The following is a 20,298-nucleotide window of genomic DNA, read 5'->3' as shown; positions in this document are numbered from 1 at the left end:
ATTAATGACTGATGCATGACAGATGCATTTAGAGCAACCAGCAATTTAATATGATCTACTGCAATCAGATTTAATGTGTGAACTTTGAGGATTTGGAGTCCATGCCTTTTTCACTGGGACTGACATACACATAGGCCACACCTTCTTTATTGGGACTGACATACACAGAGGCCACACCTCCTTCACAGGGACTGACAGACACATAGGCCACACCTCCTTCACAGGGACTGACAGACACACAGCCCACACCTCCTTCACTGGGACTGACAGACACACAGGCCACACCTCCTTCACTGGGACTGACAGACACAGAAGCCACACCTCCGTCACTGGTACTGACAGACATATAGGCCACACCTCCTTCACTGGAACTTACAGACACACAGGCCACACCTCCTTCACTGGGACTGACAGACACAGAAGCCACACCTCCGTCACTGGTACTGACAGACACATAGGCCACACCTCCTTCACTGGAACTTACAGACACACAGGCCACACCTCCTTCACTGGGACTGACTGAGACAGAAGCCACACCTCTGTCACTGGTACTGACAGACACATAGGCCACACCTCCTTCACTTGTTCCCTCTCTTTTCCAGGGTGGCATGTATGTGTTCCAGCTGTTTGATTACTATGCAGCCAGCGGTGTGTGCCTTCTCTGGGTTGCATTCTTTGAATGTGTGGCAGTAGCCTGGGTTTATGGTGAGTCCACGCACGTGTGCACACACACACACACACACACGCACATTGTAGATCAACACTTCAAAAAGCTCTGTGTGTGATATGACTCAAAGCACAATTTGTCCTCTTTGCATGTGTGGGCGATAGATTTGAACCAACATTTGGTCATCTTGATAATGTACACTCAGATACACACACACACACACACACTCGCATCAATCACTGTGGTTGGTGGTGAATATGAATGTGACCTTCTCCTAGAAGAGCCATAAAATAAAAGACTCCCCCACCTACACACACACACACACACACACACACACACACACACACACAGCATATTGTATTCCTGGAAGTGTATCTGTCAGTTATGTGCTTTATAAGCTATGTGTGTTTGCTGCATAAACATTACACTTCCCGCTTCACTTTTTGTAATTTACATCTCCCCCCCCCCCTACCCCCCCCCCTCTCTCTGTCTCTATCTCTCTCTCTCCCTCTCTGTCTCTCTGTCTGTCTCTCTCTCTCTTTCTCTCCCTCTCTCCCCCCTCCCTCTCTGTCTATCTCTCTCTCTCTCCCCCACTCTCTCTTTCCCTCTCTCTCTGTCTGTCTCTCTCTCTCTTTCTCTCCCTCTCTCCCCCCCTCCCTCTCTGTCTATCTCTCTCTCTCTCCCCCACTCTCTCTTTCCCTCTCTCTCTGTCTGTCTCTCTCTCTCTTTCTCTCCCTCTCTCCCCCCCTCCCTCTCTGTCTATCTCTCTCTCTCTCCCCCACTCTCTCTCTCTCTCTCTCTCTCTCTCTCTCTCTCTCTCTCTCTATATATATATATATATATATATATATATATATATATATATATATATATATATATATATATATATTGTTACCACCCTGAAGTTGATCATTTTCCTGTAACAGCACATCCCGGAGTGTTTTTCCACTCACCCCACAGTGATTAATAACCAAAGATGACCTTCTATTATTAACGTCTCGTCACAGAACACTTCAATCAATGGCTTCTGACCAATCAGATTCAAGAATTCAACCTTGCTCTTGTATAATAGTACATAAATGATTTGGTTAAATAGCAGAGTCCATAGTTCTACATTTAAGTTAAAAGTTAATTCCATATTATTACATGTCGGTGATCTTCATCAGCACTTCATCCAATATAAGGACCGTGAATGTAAACGTGTGTGTGTGTGTGTGTGTGACTGCAGGCGCTGATAATTTCTACGATGCTATTGAGGAGATGATTGGCTACAGACCAAACAGTTGGATGAAATGGAGCTGGATGTTGATCACTCCGGTGCTGTGTGTGGTAAGTGTGTACAGTGTGTGTGTGTGTGTGTGTGTGTGTGTGACGACGGAGGAATGTGGCATTTACAGTGTGATGTGAGTCATGGAGTCTTTTCCTTTACGCCGTTCTCCTTCCTGTTTCAGGGCTGTTTTGTGTTTTCGTTGGTGAAATACAAACCCCTCACTTATAACAAAGTGTACGAGTATCCCGATTGGTCGATCGGAGTGGGTTGGTGTCTGGCTTTGACCTCGATGATCTGCATCCCCATGGTGGTGGTCGTCAAAATCATCCAATCGGATGGTTCACTGATTGAGGTTACCATCACAAAGTTGATTCTTTTCCACTAACAGCAAGAAGTGTTTTTTATTCCACTTATACGACAGCAGTTTACCCCATTGTTATTTATTGAAGAATGACGTCCTACCATGAGTATAAATAAACAACTAACTGCAATTTTTATGATCCCTTTTTACTTAAATTATGAACATTCTGCAGCGTATGGAAACTTCATGACCTCAACTGTACTATGAATCTGACTCGTCAGTAATGTTGTGTGTGTGTGTGTGTGTGTGTGTGTGTGTGTAGCGGATCAAGGCCGTGGCGGCGCCGGTGAAAGGAGCGAGCTCTCGTCCGAAAGACTGCGTCCTGAAGAACAGCGAGCTGCTCCACCCGCTCGACCCTAACGGCACTTACGCCCTCACCAAACACACTCACACCATCGTAGAAACTACAATGTGAGACTCTCTATGAGAGAACCGCGTTCCCTTTTCTCCTCTTTTAAAACTCCTTTTCTCTCCCTTAGTCCGATCAGACTGCTTCATAGTGTGTTCTAGTCGTATTTTTACACGAGGAGGTTGTAAAAAAAAACAAACAAACAAAAAAAAACCTCCTAATAATATCCTTCGCTGTTTAGGAATTTTATTATTATTATTATTATTATTATTATTATTGTGGTATTATTCTTGTTGTTATCAGTGTAATCATTGCTAGTAACGCTAAGATTTGTTGAGGTCGAAGCCGTGAGAGACGCCTCGTCTTCTTCGCACGGTCAAAGAGAGACGGATGGGAACTGTGAAAGTTGTTTAGAAGGATATTGAGCCTTGTTTTGTTTTTGTTTTTGTTTTTGGGGTTTTTTGTTGTTGTTTTTTTTTTCTTTTTCAAGAAAAATGACAAATACAGCAGTGACGTAAACATGTTTTTTTTTTTTTTTTAAACATAGCTGCACTAATCAGCAGGTGTTTAGATGACAGTTTGTGGCAGTGACCCTTATTGTACAGTGAGGTTTCCTGTACAGCGTTCTTCGTCTGGATGAAGCTGAATGTACCTCCGTTTTTGTGCGGAAGCTCTGCACTGCTTACACACACACACACACACACACACACATTTGATTTATTGGAGAGGGTTACGTCCTCAAGTGTATGCCCATTTTCTCAATGGTGCCCTTTTTAAAACCCTCCGTGCACTTTAGTAATCACTGCCAGATGAGACAAATACACACACACACACACACGCATACAGTATATATACAGCCGTCGTGTTGCTCTAATAATGTAGGCAGCTGTGCTTTTTATACACGCTAAGTATCACATGCTGCTCTTCTCATTTAAGAGAGGAGTTCGAATCAATTTCTTTTTAATTCAAAGTAATTCAGGGTTGCCTGACCATCCTCCTGCTGAGTCCGAGGGTGCATTATTTACCCGTAGTCCATCAATATCTGTCCCTCCTTTTAATGCCTTTCTGAAAACTAGACACCTTCTCATCAGATTCGTCACGTTGCAGTTTGTCCATCCTTACTTACTGTAGTTATAAACCTTCTGATTACCCAGAACCCCTCACTTTACACAGTACAGCCTTGTGTCCTCGTGCACTGCCGGTCAAACCCCCTTCTCAAACTCGCTTCTTAATGTTTCATTGCAATTTAATTACTGTTAGACCATGGCCATGAAAATCCTCGTTTCTGATTGGTCGGTACAGACGACTGACGTTCACGGTAAAACAAACGCCGGGCGTCTTAATACGTCTCCAGGACAGCTTCAGTGCACCTCGGTATAGTCTCTGGAACTGCGCTAGAGCAACGAACACCGTTCTTCCAAGAGATATTCCCTCGTTTATTGTTTTGCTGATGGTGAGGATGGGAAGGCTAAAATCTCCCGTGGGTGCTCGGTTAAGTTCAGTTCATCCTCAGGAAGCTGTTGACTGAGAATCGTGTCCTGGTGATGGGGGTAGAGTCGTCCTGGAAGAGACCACGCCCATCAGGAGAGAAGTGTTTTATTCAAGGGTATTCAAGGTGATCAGTCAGAAGAACTTTTTTGTTTCTTTTCACTTGTTATATGAAACGATTCTCATATAATATGTCCTAACCCTAACCCTATGTGTCCATTAATTCATGGTATCAGAACTTGTATGAAAGAGATTATATATATATATATATATATATCTCCACACAAGCTTCAAGAGTAACCCGTCTGGGAAAACCTGTAGGATTCTGGTGCAGTTGAATTCTGGAAAAAAGATAAAAGCAAAACAAATACCAAAAAAAAAAGATCAAGTTTTGACCAAAATTTAGTTTTCGACCAAAATCTCTACCAAATATTTTACCAAAACGGCTTGGAAGTGGAGCACGGTGGCTTACTGGTTATCATGTTTGCCTCCCACCCTCGCCTTTACCCTGCGTGCATGGAGTTTGCATGTTCTCCCTGTGCTGCGGGGGTTTCCTCCGGGTACTCCGGTTTCCTCCCCCAGTCCAAAGACATGCATGGTAGGCTGATTGGCGTGTCCAAAGTGTCCGTAGTGTATGAATGTGTATGTGAGTGTGCCCTGTGATGGATTGGCACCCTGTCCAGGGTGTACCCCGCCTTGCTCCCGATGCTCCCTGGGATAGACTCCAGGTTCCCCCATGACCCTGAAAAGGATAAAGCGGTATAGAAGATGGATGGATGGATGACGATCAGTCGAGTGTAGCGACACAACGATGAGACTCGCGTTTAAACGCCGTGGTGAATTTTACCTCAGGTGATGAAACAGATGACCCGGATAATCATTTACAACCCGTCGTAAACGTATAATTCCTCGAAAATATTGTCATTAGTGTTGTTTTTGCATTAGTAGATTCATTTATAACGTAGCGCTACTGTACGCATAGCATCTCTAATATTATTATATCAGGTGTTCAGGAATCTTTGACTGGCAGTGAACACACACACACCCACACACACCGTAGCGCACACTTCACGTGCACTCCAAACCACACACTCCTCGCTCTTCAAGTTTACCGTACCCACGACCAAACCAGAATCTGCTCACTAGTATTTCCTCTCCGATCACATTTGCCTTTTGAGTCAGCCATTTTATAACGGTGCACAACGTGAAGCATCAGTGATTCGCCTATATTTTTCTGAATGTATTCAGAAATTTATATCTTAAATGTTAGCCTAAACTTGCAGTGTGCAATATTTGTAAACAAGTGGTTTTGTCTGTTTTTTTATCATCATTTTCAGCTTGAACATGTAATAAAATGAACAATCTAAACAAGCATAAAAAAAAAAAAAAAGTTTAAAAAATTCCATTCAAACAATACGATACTGTATATTGTAACTGGATTTGATTCAATAAAACATGTTCAATAAAACATTTTGTGTAACCAAAGTAGCTTTGTTATGAACTCGTTTCAAGATGCATATTGCATCATTTAGATCCTAAATAATAATAATAAAAAAATAAATTTTCCTCTGGGAACAAGTGTCTGTTTTTTTTTTTATTTATTATTATTATTATTTTATTTCTAGTACCTTAATGTGTCCAATCAGATTGAGAATGCGCGACAAGACTTGATTGATAAATTGTTGACCAACAATCTTCATCAAATATCACAGTGCGAGCGCAATGTTGCCAAGACGACCGGGCAAAAGTATCAGGATCCACATGTGCAAAGCCGATCGCGAAGTATTGCAGACGAGCTGCGGTTATATTTGCAATTTTCCGGGTGGTTTTACCAAATAGCGACCCAAAGGTGTGAATATTTATGCAGCCAACATTAATTATCATTTTTTAAAATTCTACTTCAACTAGTTAACAGTTGATTCGTTATCAGTCTATAATGCAAATCATTTCGATCACCTCTTCTAAACTTTTCTAAACTGACGTCACGAACATTTGATGAAAGTTAATGTTAACGTTAACTTTTTTTTTTTTTTTTAAATAATAAATAAGTCTTGCGTTCGTACACGCTTCGGCCCAAAATAACGTTCTGATTGCAGCTTGACCGCCCGCGTCAGTCTTAGCTCATCACCGATATCTAACGTCAATGAAACACACTGGCTTATCTTTCTTTATTTTGTTTAAAAAAAAAAAAAAAGGGAAACTTTTTGCATCCAATAATAAAAACATTCATTTTACATTTACTCAGACACTTGTGATGTGGTGTACAGGACTGTAAAAGGAATGTGGGTAAAAACACTGATTGGGGTAAATTTGTCCCAACTTTTAAAAGGAGGTACAAGTTAAAACTAATCTCACACGTTAACAGACTTATCACACAAGTTAGTCAGGTATAAAAATGATCGGATGTGATTAACGCCTTGGTTTCTCATGAGAAAAACGCACAGCCGTGTCACTCTGGACGGCGTTCTTTACAGTACACACACACACACACACACACACACACACACACACAGTTCTCCATATACGTATTACGGCTAATTTTAAAATAATTTTAGTCTCAGTCTAGTTTCTGGTTTTATCTTAGGTCAAGCCAAGTTTACATACGGAAACCTGTTTCACACACATTAAAGCTGCACCTTAAAATCATTTGCACATGAAAAAAAATTATTCAGAGAGGAAAATCTGTCTTTTTTTAAAAAAATAAATAAAAAAAAGACATGATCCGCTAATAAAGAATTGGTCTTCGTAAACTTTCAAGGCGAGTGTGTCCTCTCTCTCTCTCTTTCTGTTTGTACGTTATATTCTTTATAACCATATAAAATGCTCCAAGACACAATAAACTAATGTTTGTGAGAGTGTACGTGTGCAGGTGTGTGTGTGTGTGTGTGTGTGTGTGTGTGTGAGAGAGAGAACCTAAACCAGTGAGGGAACGGAATATATAATCTAAAATTAAAATGGACCCATGACCAAACCACGTAAAGTGTTGAGTTGTAACACAAATGACATGGTGTACGAGTGAATTTGGTGATTAACTTAATTTTTTTTTTTTTTTAAAGTGGTGGCAGTTAAACAGTCAAAACCTACACTTAGTGAAAATGGTTAACGATGTGTGAAAGTGGTTTAAATTGTGTAAGGGGTGTGTGCGTGTCTGTGTGTGTGTGTGCGAGAGAGACAGAAATAGACTCCTTTCTTCTACAGTAAACCGCCGCTCAGTGGAACCATCTCAGGGCCGAGTTCTGTCTTGTTCGAGCCGTGGACAGGGACGGTAGGGAGTGTGTCCGAGACATCCTGACTGTCTTCAAGCGACCACTGAGGTGCCTGTGTGAGGGGGTTCCTGCTGATTACAAGCTGGAGCTGATCTCCCGCCTCGGCAATCAGAGGCACGGCTAAGCAGCAGTCAAAGTCCCGCGTGCGCACGTGATTCACCTGAGATGGAGAGACAGAGGGCGTGTTCAGACACACAGTTCAAATTTGCTCCCCACCCTCACATACACGTAGGAAAAAAAATTCTACAGTCTGAATGCCACCACCCTACATACAGTTAGTTTAGATTTCTGAATACATGACTTAAAGTTAATGATAATGAGTCTTTATTGATCATCTATACACAGTGAAATTGTTTTCTTCGCATACCCCAGCACATCAGGAAGTTGGGGTCAGAGCGCAGGGTCAGCCATGATACAGCGCCTGGAGCAGAGAGGGTTAAGGGCCTTGCTCAAGGGCCCAACAGTGGCAGCTTGGCAGTGCTGGGGCTTGAACCCCCGCCCTTCTGATCAGTAACCCAGAGCCTTAACCGCTAAGCCACCACTGCCCCCCACCATTGACCATTGAATGTGGTTTTTTTTTAAGTCGCTCGGAATAAGGACATCTACCAAATGGCATAAACGTAAGAAGATCCTGTACCTGAAGAACGCGGTCGTACGGCTGTAAACCTGCCTGATCTGCAGGACCATCCGGACGGATCATGTTCACATACACACCCTTCTCCAACAAGCCATCAGAAACACTGAAGCCAAAATCCCTGCTGTCTTCATCCTTCACCACACAGATCTGAGACAGACAGACAGACAGACAGACAGACAGACAGAGAGAGAGAGAGAGAGAGAGAGAGAGAGAGAGAGAGAGAGACACACACACACACACACAGACGGAGAGAGAGACAGACAGCCAGACACAGAGAGAGACAGACAGCCAGACACGGAGAGAGAATTAGTAAAATAAAGGAAAGAAAAAATTACCATGAAACTTTACAACCCATACTTTTAATTACAAAGAGCAACAAAATGAAATAAAAATGGTGACTGGAACATCAAGGTGATTAGCTGGTCCATTTTTGTCCACTCCTCACTAGCAGGATGATGTTGCTAGTAATTACTATGAATAAAAAAAAACAAAATATGTCGTGTAATTTAACAATGTTAAAGTGACTCGGATCCCCAAAGCCGACTGGACATCATTTAGCTGGTGGTGAACAGCGCATAAGTCTTAAACCAATCCAGAGTGAAAGTTCCTACACTGAAACATAGTCAAGGACATGTCTGGTGACAGGCAGTTGCTTCTTGACTTTTGCACTGTTGCTACAAGGCTAACACAAAATCTAAATCCATAAATACGGTTTTGCAAAACACAAAATCCATAAATACGTGGAACTTTATCGTCAATTCCTCCAAACTTTGGAGGACACCACAGGCAAGACAGACAGACAGACAGATACCCACCCACTAAAGGTGACGCACACAAACACACCACACTTGAGAGACACAAATACTACAGATGAGACATAACACCACCACCCCACCCCACACACACACAACCTGTGGTGTGTTAAGGTATACCGCCATCTTGCTCCGACTAAAGTGACTTGAACGCACCCGACATCGTAATTCCGACTTCCCAGGAGGACTCGAAAACAGAGTAATACCAAATAAGGATGGGGGGTGGGGTGATACCGATTGTCCAAGATGGCCGCCACCATAATGTTACAGAGTTGCATGGGTTTCTGTAGTTATGTTCATGTTTATAGATGACAGTAAAAATCACACTGTGTCCTAAATTAGATCCGAAACTCTGTGTGACATCACTTTAAGATATTTATAGAAGATTTTGGGTGACACAGTCTTCCAGTACTCATTAGTCTACTAGATCATTCGATTTTTCCAGTAGTGTTGCTTTGCACCAGGTGTGAAGATAAATGTGAAAATAAAAGCAGTTTAAACCTTGTGCAGCTCTAGCGGCACAGCGGTGTTCGAGTCATTTAGCTCTGCTTTTGTGCTGCAATCCCAGCACTGCTTCAGTGCCGCTGCTGGAAGTGGGGTTTCACCGTCGTTACAGACCTCGCTTTCGTCCCCCAAACTCAGGGTGCTGCCCGACATCATGGTGGCCTGCAAGTTACAGTCAAAGTTGGAAAATAAACAAACGAACAAACAAAAAACAAACAAATAAGATATATATATTTTTTTAAATAACATTTAATTAGTATTTTAAAAATTCTTATTTTCCTAAATATTTGAATTCATAAAATTTTTCATTCATATTTGAAATGACCTGAATAAAATACATACAATTTGTAAAATGACAAATATATTAAATTACAATATACGCATCTAGTATTCGTTTGCATTTAAGAGTGTTATTACTTTGAACTTGTTTAACAGTATAAATAAAAGCCGTCCTGGCCGCTTGACAGAGTCATCAGGAAAAGTTATGCCTGTTTGTTTACCTCCAGCTCTCTGAGAATCTCCGATTGGCCACACGTCTCCAGGTCCTGCAGGGCTTGCGACCAATAGCTCTCCTGAGTGTCGGTGTTGCCACGGCAACGCACGGGGCTAACGGATCTGCGTCAATGCAAAGCATCCTGGGTAATCTAAGTCCTGGTGCACGAGATGGAGTTTTCTCCCTTCTTCCCTGCCTGTCTCTCTACCAAACACTGTAGCACCCTCTACTGTAAAGTGTCCTGTAAAATCTCCTGTACACTCTCTACAGCATGGGGGAATATGTCAAATTATATGAAAGTGCACACACACACACACACACACACACACACACACACACAGCTGAAGATGTCATGGCCTGTTGTGAGACATGGCCAATGTTTTGGAAAACAGAAGCGATAGAAAAGGGGGATGCTGGAGAGCCGTGGGTGATTAGTAAGGCGGATGAAGGACAGAACACCTGAGAAAGAGAGAAACAGAAGCACAGACAACAAAAAACAGAAGGAGAAAAAGGTTGTTTTTCTGTGCCACGTAATGGTATTCAATATTCAGATTCACATCCTCTGGCACAGAAAACAAAAGAATTAAAAGAAAAATGAAATGCACAGGCTACAACTTTCCACCAACCTCAAACGAGTCGGCAAAAATGTGTTGGTGTCTGAAGTAGGGGCGGGCGATATGACAAAAATGGCATATCACGATATTTCGAGACATTTCTACAATACGCGATATGGATCGTGATAGATATCCATCCATCTCTCTCATATATATATATATATATATATATATATATATATATATATATATATATATATATATATATATAGTTTCTATGGCAACAGCTCATACACAAGTCATAAAGGACTTAGTCTCTTTAACGAGAGGTTTATTTTACATATAGAAAATATTTTTGGGTCAGAAAAAAAAAATAAATAAAGACTTCTTTGCTGGTTAGCGTCACAAACTTCGTCACTTCAGTGCAAAAGTAAAAACTCAAGCTTCAGACACAAAAACACATCAGCTGATTTGAAGCAAGTGTAAAATTGTGTACATTTGTTTTGGTTCCAAATAAATCAGTTAATGATCAGAGCAGGTCCATGCAGTTAACACCAAAATGTACACCAGAAGAGCCCGGGTCGGTTCCCACAAGGTTAGAGCAGAGTACCAGGTGCTACATTGCCTTAGGCTCAAACATGTTACTGCAAAAAATCACTTGACTGGGGTAGCTCAGTGGTTAAGAGTTCCCAAGAACCACCGAATTGCCCCTGTGGCACCGTATTGCTCAGTTGTATCCTGTCTTAACTGTTGCTTTGGATAAAAATGTCAACCAGAACAGGGGTAAAGGTAAATGTTAAATGCAAAAAAACCAAACAAAAGGAAGCAAGAGAAGCATTTGGAGAAGTGTTAGCTTCAGGAAGCAGGTGCTAACCTTCGTCCTCCCTCGTTAGTCGCGGTCACGTGATCGACAAAAACCAGGTAGTATTTATAGATATAAATAAAGTCCATAACTTGTTGCGCAATTATAAAATTATCCATCCATTCATTTTCCATACCGCTTATCCTACACAGGGTCGCGGGGTCTGGAGCCTATCCCAGGCGACCCGGGGCACAAGACGGAGGACACCCTGGACGGAGTGCCAACCCATCGCAGGGCACAATCACACACACACACTCACACATTACTTTGGAGAATTTGGAAATGCAATGCATGTCTTTGGACTGGGGGAGGATACCAGAATACCCGGAGGAAACCCCCGAAGCATGGGGAGAACATGCAAACTTCATGCACACAAGGAGGAGATGGGAATCGAACCTCCAACTCTGGAGAACCCTGCAACAGAGGGTTGTTTTTTTAAACAACACTTTTATACCTGTATAATTGTAGTTACATGCCTGATTGACTACATTTGGGAAAGTGAAATATTGTTTAAATTCATTAAAGTTTATTCAGCAGCTGGCACTTCAAATTGTGTGTGTGTTATATATATATATATATATATATATATATATATATATATATATATATATATATATATATATATATATATAAAAATGTTTTTGGATGTTTGAGGTTTAGTATTGTGATTGTAAATGCACAATCACTTTTATGTATTTCATTACTTCTTTCCACTTTTTTAAAACCAAATTTAGAATAAACTGCTTTGTTGAATTCACACGAGTATGAGCACCTACTGTAACGCGTGTTCAGCTGCTGCTCTTTCGGATTTTCCCCATTAAAAACGATTAAAATTCCTACCAAAAAAAAATAAAATAATAATAATAATAATAATAATAATAATAATAATTCCTACAGTTGTTTATAAAAGAAAAGAAAAAAAAAACACTCTGACAAAATAATGAAAATGAATTCTCTTGACTCTTCAAGGTCATGAGCCAGAGTTGAAAAAACTGTCCACACTTAAATGTATTTAAGTATTTAAATGTTGAAAGTAAATGATCATAACTAAAATTACAAAGTTTTTTTTTTCCTGTTGATGTTTTTCAGCATGGTCTCAATTTGTACCTATTCAGATGACTCAATTCATAAGGAAATTGAAAGTGGATATAATAAATAATAAATAAATAAAAAACACCCATGATTGTCGAGATTTGTAACAAGTATTTGGAAGGTATGAATGAAAAATGTTAGAAGGTAAATGATGGTTCATGATAAACAGTGCTGGTTTTTTTTTATATATATATGAAACTTCAAGCACAGTGGTACATCCCAAAGGGATAAAAAAAAAAAAAAACAACTAAGTGTTTTTTATTTATGGATTTTTTTCTTGTCCGGTCAAGTTTTGTTCAACAGTGAGACTGAACACACAGAGCAGACGAGAGCCCAAGAGAAAGCAGACGGACCCGTACTGTACGAGTGTAAGTAATTAACACTGCACACAACAAGGCGATCGTGGTCTAGCGTGGAGGTAGCAGAAATCTCCTGACAGAAACATATTTAATAAAAAAACAATCAACTAGATTTCCCCCAGATCTCAGTACAGAGTACAAGGAGGAGGAAGTATGTCGGAAACCAACGTCGAAACTGGTGCTAATAAAGAAAAGGGAGTAATCTCACCCGTGGTATTTCCAGTCTTCTTCTCCTGATTTCCCATCATGCACTGCAGCACGGTGGGTGAGTCTTCTGGAGGCCAGTGGGCTCCTTTGATTGGTTCGCCTCCACTCATTAGGGTGGATGGTCAGGTCGGATGTCCGATGGATGTAGGCCCCTGAACATACAGACGGAGAAGAGAGAGAGACTGGTTTTCAGATTTCAAACCACTACGATTGACTGATTAAAAGCCATCAAGACTCCACAAATTGGTGCTCCACAATTTTCTTTGCTCTTACTGATCACAACTGACCCCAAAGTCCGCTTAAAACCATCCTTTCCATTAACGCTCCTCCCTCACCTTGACTCCCATAGCCACCGTCGAGGGCGGAGCCGTCCCACGAGTCCATAGCCGAGTCCAGGCTGGGAGTTGTAGCTGGATGACGAAGACCAGAATGTTTACAGCGCCTGAGCGAATCAGAGCGGTCGTCTTCAGTGTCACTCAGACAAGATCCCGCCCTCAGAGGACTTCCAGAGTCTGACCCAAACACAGCTGAGAGAGAGAGAGATGAGGACATGAGGCCATGCAGCATTCATCTCAATAACCTATACGGACACACACGATGAATGATCGCACACAGCACACACACATCCGTTTGTACTGAACACACCTTGTGTAAGCGTGCAATCGTGTGTGTGTGTGTGTGTGTGTGTGTGTGTGTTAGACTCACGCTCAGTTCGTTTTTTAATCTTGAGTGTCACGGCGTCTCCAGCAGTCTGCAGCAGATGGATGGCTTCGCTCAGCGGCTTCCCCTTTAGACTCACATGATTAATGGCCAACACACGGTCACCAACGTGAAGCGCCCCAGTCCTGTGCGCGCACACACACACACACACACACACAACCTTTCCATGCCAATAACCTTTTTTATTGTATATTTCAAAACAAAAGACTGGCCCAAACAGGAACCAACAGTTAAGTTCTAGTTTGTTTGACAGTTTATCCCAGGAACACACTAGAGTAGACAGCGGGACACCACAGTGCGCACGCACATTCACACCTAGGGGCAATTAAAAGTGGAAAAGGTGATTGGATTATCAAAGTTCATTTGTCTGATTGTCTGTCTGGTTAACCAGCAGATCATACACGTCACTGAAAGAAAACCAAGACTCAGAAAACGTCCTTTATGAAGAGAAAAATCCTTTAAAAATGGATTCTTGGCACTGCTAGTTCTTGTACTCAAAGTACCACTAACTCCTTCTGCAGACAACTGGAACCTTTAATATTAAAATCAGCAGCTAATGGAAAAAGCAGAGTCCCAGAAGGCATTGCAGTTTTGTTGAGAGACATGCAGAAGGAATTGAAATTTCAGCAATTGAAAAGTAGCAGTTACCCCTCATGCACATCCTATACACGCATTTACGCATGTGTGTGTGTGTGTGTGTGTGTGTACCTGTGTGCGAGACCGTTACGGGTCAGGCTGGAGATGAGGATCGGGTTAAAGGGCTCCTCAGTGCCAGAAATGGTGATTCCCAGAGGACCTCCGTGTCTCTTCAGCTCCACAGTGAAAATCACAGAGCCTGACGACTCCAGCTCATCTACAGCACACGCAACTCAATATTCATCACTGCAAAACCTAAACATTATCATAAACAGCTACAACTGACCAAAAAAACAAAACAAAACCAGGGAGAGCATTATACAGTGCCTTGCAAAAGTATTCACCCCCTTGATCTTTCCCAGTTGTGGCGTGGCATTTGTGTAATTTTTTTTTTTTACAAACCCGAGTTACAACCTGGAGAATACTTACACAAGGCACTATAACCGAATGTGCCAAGCTAAATAAGGATGTTGGTCTGCTTCCCGAACGAATTCAAAATGGAGGAAGAATTGGTTGAATTTTGATCACTGAAAGCTCTGTACCTATACCTCAAGAGCATTTCCCCGACCCGCATAGTTTTGGTGAACGTATGCAGTAAATCAACAATATAAATAAGTATGTTCTATATTAGTACACATATATTAGTAGTTCTTGCTGTGTTCATGAGATTATATCAATGAGGGATATATTATATGTGCTTTTATCATTAACACCAGTTGTTGAGAATACAAAGCCCACCATGTGCTTAATTATTATTTTCTTCAACCCTTTATGAATATGACACGCACCCAAGTTGTCCTCGTCTTTCTGAATGCGCAGTCGGACCATGTCTTCGGCCTGCTGGAGGACCGCCATCGCTTCGTCAATTCCGCAGTGCTCGAGTTTTACGTTGTCTATGCCAAGCAAACGATCACCAGGCTCCAGTGTACCTGTTCTGTACTCACCCACACACCATACAGAACGCATGTACAGAATGGCAAGTATTCTATATTCACAGCTCTTGCAGTTAACATTGGTGTTAAACTGCATGAAGGACACATAAAATGTTGCTTCATGGTGAATTTACCTGTGAGCGATGCTTCCTCTCTTTATCTCAGAGATGATCAGAGGCCGGCCTGGCTTCTTGCTGGCTGTGACGTTATAAAATTTCATTCGGTTAATATAGAAATTGTATTATGGATTGGCTGGTGTGTGTTATTAAGCAACAGAGCCACCTCTTGGTCACTACTTACCACTGATAGTAATGCCCACCTCTACCCCACGCCTCTTTGGCAGCTTCACGTGAAACGTACCACTGCTCGGGATTACAGATTCTGACAAAGTACGTACGCAAATAAATCACAGTGGTTAATCTACTGAGTTTCTGATTAAGGCATTAAACATCGGAAACTTACAGGGAGTCAAAAGACGACAGTTTAGTACAGATGTCACGTCATGTTTTTTTGTGCGTGAAAACCGGGTGTTGGATAAAACCTAGGACACAATCACAACTGCAACAATCTCTGTCCAACACTACACACGTATATCACGTGTAAATATTTAGAAACTTTAAATGTCATTTTCTCTTTTGCGCCGTCTCTTCCTTCAGGATTCGCTCTGCCCGTCAGTCCAAATAAGGAGGTGTGGCCTCTGTGCCAGTCTCAGTAGAGGAGGAGTGGCTTCTGTGTCTGTCAGTCACAGGGAAGGAGATGTCATCTCTCTGCCTGTCAGTCTTATGAAAAGGAGGCGTGGCCTCTTTGCCTGTCAGTCTCAGTGAAGAAGGTATGGCTCCCATGCCTGTCAGTCTTATGAAAAGGAGGCGTGGCCTATGTGCCTGCAAGTCCCAGGAGCCTTCTTCTACTCCTCGAACACTTATTTCCTCATCAAAATGAAACTGTTTGCACAATACAGAGTTACACTGTATAACACGATTATTGCGTACAACGCATCACCTCGGAATCTAAATCATATCGTGTTAAATATCTAAAATACGTGTCTTTCATAGATCTGGTTATCGCTCATGTACTGCAGCGCACACTGTCGAGATGTACATTATCCTTGCTGTTGAGTTAATCTGTAAAGTTTCATTCAGGAAAGAATGGAAAGACACAAGAGGTGCTGCAACATCATTCAGGTACCTGCAACGTCAAACTCGACTTCTAGCGTGACCTGATTGGACAGAGCTGCGTCTCGAAGAAGCTGATTGGCTTCCTCCAGCGTTCCGTCATCAGTAGGGACTCCATTTATAGAGAGGATTCTGTCTCCAACCTGCAGCACTCCACACCTACAAAATAACTGACTGATGAATAACAGGTTCCCTCACAACACAGAAGTTGAGAAAAACCAAAGAATTAATAACTGGTTTGAAAGAGAGGTTTGTTTTTAATAGCCTTTATAGCGTAGCGCTGCTGAATTCACGATTCTGACGGCGTTGGTTAATTATTGCATGGACGGGGGCGGTTATTTATTTTGCTGGCGTGGTTTGGCTTCACTCATCACCTTAGATGAAAGCATCAATGTAAATCAATCTGCGGTTCCTCTCTGATCACCTTTATGCTATAATGAAACATTTCTCTCCTAATGGGCGTGGTCACTTCCAGGTTGACTCCGCCCACACTCACAAGGCACAAGGCCTAGCGGAACGGTTTGATGAGGACGAAAATGATGTAAAATCATATGCTACGGGCTTCACGGTCACCAGACCTCAACCCCGAACAACTACGGGAGATTTGTTAGGACATTACGATAGTGACAGCGCTCTCCACCTCCATCACAACACCACCAACTGAGGAAACAGCTTTGTTGCCGAGGGAACAAGGAGCACTGAACCTGTTCTGGAGGCTCGTGGTGTTCCACCACCTTACTGCGTTAATTTGTCACCGCGCTTCAACTAACACACATACATTTCCGTGTAAAGCATCCTCATCTCCCTTGTTAATATACAGTAATGTACAGATCCACTGTTGGCTAATGAGCTCTGTGTGTTGTGCCTTCATTATAGCTCACTTGGCATCTGACTGCATCTTAAATATAGTGAGCTACTTAGGGAAAATGGAGTTATATTGCCTACAGTAATGAGATTAAGCAATATTATTTTACAGTCTTTGATCAAACATAGTATGTTACAAAATCCTGCTCACCACACAACTTACAGATATCTGAACCATAATTCTTCAATCTTTATATTGTATAGAATGTCACACATAAGCACAAGTGTGTATACACACATACACACACACACACACACACACACACAATCACCTTTCAGCAGGTGAGTCGGGCTCTATGAATCGGATGCAGGCAGGTGCAGACAGCGGCTCCGTGGCAAACACTCCTCCCTGGAGCTGCAGGCCGAAGCCCGTGAGTGGGTCTCCTCTCAGCACCACCTCATTATTCTCAATGTGCACCACCTGACCACCAACACCCACCGTGCTGGAGAGAGACACTGATGATGTAGCAGAAAGACAAAGAGAAAAAGATCAGAGGGGGGTGTAAAAAAAAAAAAAAAAAAAAAAAAAAAAAAAAAGAGAGAGAGCTGAGAGAGATCACATTAGACCAAAGAGAGATTAGACCACAGGGAGAAGGACCATGGGAAAATATGCAAACAACAGACCAGCGAGAGATTTATAGACTAGAGTGATGAGACAAAGTGAGGATAAAAAGAGAGAGATAACAGGACAGAGAGAATGAATGAGAGAGAGAGAGAGAGAGAGAGAGAGAGCGCACAGGCAAAAGTAAAGAAAGAAATCAGATGAAACCAGAGACAGAATAAAGAGATCAGACAAAGACACCAGAAAGAGATCAGACCAGAGATACAAAAGAGAGACCAGAGAGTGATCAGACAGGAAAGAGATCAGACAACACCAGAAAGAGCTCAGACCAGAGTCAGAAGAGAGAGACCAGAGAGTGAACAGACAACACCAGAAAGAGCTCAGACCAGAGACAGAAGAGAGAGACCAGAGAGTGATCAGACAGGAAAGAGATCAGACAACACCAGAAAGAGCTCAGACTAGAGTCAGAAGTCAGAGAACAGAGAGAGATCAGACAGGAAAGAAACAAAAAAGAAAGAGAGCATACAATACCAGAGAGAGAAAAAAAGAGAGACCAGAGAGAGAGATTAGATTATATCAAAGAAAGATAACAAAAGCACAGAAAGAGATCAGACACAAAAGGGACAGACAAGAACAACACAACTTCCTCATTTTTAAAAACATTCCTTGTATATATATTTTTCTATTTATTTCATTGGGTGATTAGATAAGTGTAACATGTTAGACATACAGTTTTGAGGATCTGTAGCAATTATATCATTATAGTTGTAGAAAAAGAGCAGAATAAAGCTAGACAATGTTCTCTTACATGAGCTCTTGTGCTCAGGTCTCCTGGGTTTCCTCCTGGAGGTGGTGCTGCGTGGGCTCGAGGGGTACGAGGGCAGAGTGCTGCAGGGGTATGGGCTTGGATACCCAGAACCGCCCTTAGCGCTGTGAAAGCCTGAGGTCTGAGACGAGCTGCCTGATGCCACAGCTACAACACAGAACAGACATATATTTATTTAATAAACTCATTTAAACTAATTCATCTAAGAAAGACCTAGGAACAGTTAGTTTTTTGGTTATGGGGGATTGGGCAGAAGTTGTCACAAAAGTATGCAATGTGTATTTACACTGCATATGCATGCACGCACGCGCACACACACGCATGCATGCATGCATGCATGACGGTGCACTCACATGTGCAGTGGGAGTGTGTAGGGGTGGTGTTGCTCAAGGTTGATGGGGCTTTGCTGTGGGTGGGTGCAGGGACATTGAGGTAGTTCACACCAGACTCGAACTGACGCTGGCTGCTCCTCTGGACACGCACTGCAAACACACACACACACACACACACACACACACACAATCATGTCTGTGAGCCACCAATCACACACACATAACAAAAACACAGAAAGATTTTGACAAGGAGAAAGATGATCTTTTGGACATAGGCTAAGAAATCCTGCTGAGGGAAAAGATTCTTTCTAGAAGATTCTCCACACTGCTTCAGGCACATGTTCTGCACATTCATTCTTTCATTTCTCTCTGTCTCTTACATTTCCTCGCCAGCTGGGATAAAGCTAAGAGCAATGGAGGAATAAGCATTTTTTTTTTCTCTGATAGCTTCAACAAAAATCAAAACATTGGGATTTGCTTTGAAAGAGTGAAAGTGTGTGTGTGTGTGAGACAGAGAGCAGACACTAATTATGCTAAATGAACCACCTGCCCGCACCATTAGTTAGTTCAGGCCACGCCCACCAGGACTAATCAGCTCTTTGGAAGATGCTTTTGTAGTCAAGAGTACAAATAAATGCCTGAATTTTCCATCTGGAGCACGACAAAACCATGAAATTGGAGAAGAATTATTGGCACCCTTCATAAGAGCGACTGTATAAAATAAACATTGCACGCAATCATTTAAATGTTCCACTCAACAAAGGAGAAGGTATTTACGTTTGTTTTCACAAATAATAATTCTCATCAAATAGTAGTATTGTCTCTCAAACATATTCAGGCCAAAATGATTAAGACTCCTGGGGAATGTTTGTAAAATAAACGCAAACAAAATCTCATTCTTGGAAAAACTTAATAATTTGTTTTCTTTTTTCTTGGGGTATACAGTATATATGAGGTTGCACATGTCAAATCTTTTTATCGCCTATTTCCATGGGGGGGACCCCAAAGAACTTTCAACACAACGGAGATTTGTTGACAAATTATGCAAATTATGGATATAAAAATAAACAAACAGAACTGGACATTTGGGCTTTCATGTGGCACAACAGAAAAGTCCTATCACTGGGAGATCCATCCATCCTCCATATCACTTATCCTACACAGGGTTGTGTGGAGCCTGGAGCCTATCCCGGGGATCAAGAAAGGGGACATCCTGGACAGGGTGCCAACCCACTGCAAGGCACAGTAACACACCCGTTCACACACTATGAACAATTTGGAAATGCCAATGAGCCTGTCTTTGGACTGGAATGTTGGGATTCGAACCCCCAAG

The 20,298-nt window shown here is 42.0% G+C and overlaps 2 protein-coding genes across 6 annotated transcripts in view; one reads left to right on the top strand and one right to left on the bottom strand.

Moving 5' to 3' along the window:
- Nucleotides 1–3,130, top strand: part of slc6a6a (solute carrier family 6 member 6a) — a 28,370-nt gene extending 25,240 nt beyond the window's left edge. For both annotated transcript variants that reach the window (XM_053625749.1, XM_053625748.1), the window contains 4 exons: nt 603–705; nt 1,896–1,996; nt 2,119–2,289; nt 2,561–3,130. In XM_053625749.1, coding sequence (XP_053481724.1) covers nt 603–705; nt 1,896–1,996; nt 2,119–2,289; nt 2,561–2,713 — 528 coding nt within the window. In that variant the 3' untranslated portion in view covers nt 2,714–3,130. The remainder of the gene's footprint in view (nt 1–602; nt 706–1,895; nt 1,997–2,118; nt 2,290–2,560) is intronic.
- Nucleotides 3,131–4,739: 1,609 nt separating this feature from the next.
- grip2a (glutamate receptor interacting protein 2a) overlaps nt 4,740–20,298 on the bottom strand; it is a 37,074-nt gene continuing 21,515 nt past the window's right edge. For all 4 annotated transcript variants that reach the window (XM_053625742.1, XM_053625743.1, XM_053625744.1 and 1 more), the window contains 15 exons: nt 18,987–19,115; nt 18,616–18,780; nt 17,518–17,701; nt 16,395–16,540; nt 15,510–15,590; nt 15,344–15,407; nt 15,066–15,211; nt 14,350–14,494; nt 13,627–13,766; nt 13,257–13,448; nt 12,923–13,073; nt 9,855–9,969; nt 9,352–9,516; nt 8,039–8,185; nt 4,740–7,561 (listed from right to left, as the gene is read on the bottom strand). In XM_053625742.1, the coding sequence (XP_053481717.1) occupies nt 7,328–7,561; nt 8,039–8,185; nt 9,352–9,516; nt 9,855–9,969; nt 12,923–13,073; nt 13,257–13,448; nt 13,627–13,766; nt 14,350–14,494; nt 15,066–15,211; nt 15,344–15,407; nt 15,510–15,590; nt 16,395–16,540; nt 17,518–17,701; nt 18,616–18,780; nt 18,987–19,115 (2,204 nt within the window). In that variant the 3' untranslated portion in view covers nt 4,740–7,327. The remainder of the gene's footprint in view (nt 7,562–8,038; nt 8,186–9,351; nt 9,517–9,854; nt 9,970–12,922; nt 13,074–13,256; nt 13,449–13,626; nt 13,767–14,349; nt 14,495–15,065; nt 15,212–15,343; nt 15,408–15,509; nt 15,591–16,394; nt 16,541–17,517; nt 17,702–18,615; nt 18,781–18,986; nt 19,116–20,298) is intronic.

The sequence above is a fragment of the Ictalurus furcatus genome, chromosome 5, assembly GCF_023375685.1.
Source record: "Ictalurus furcatus strain D&B chromosome 5, Billie_1.0, whole genome shotgun sequence".
Lineage (NCBI taxonomy): Eukaryota > Metazoa > Chordata > Actinopteri > Siluriformes > Ictaluridae > Ictalurus > Ictalurus furcatus.
Note: the sequence above shows the minus strand (reverse complement) of the source record. Positions and strands in the feature narration are given on the sequence as shown.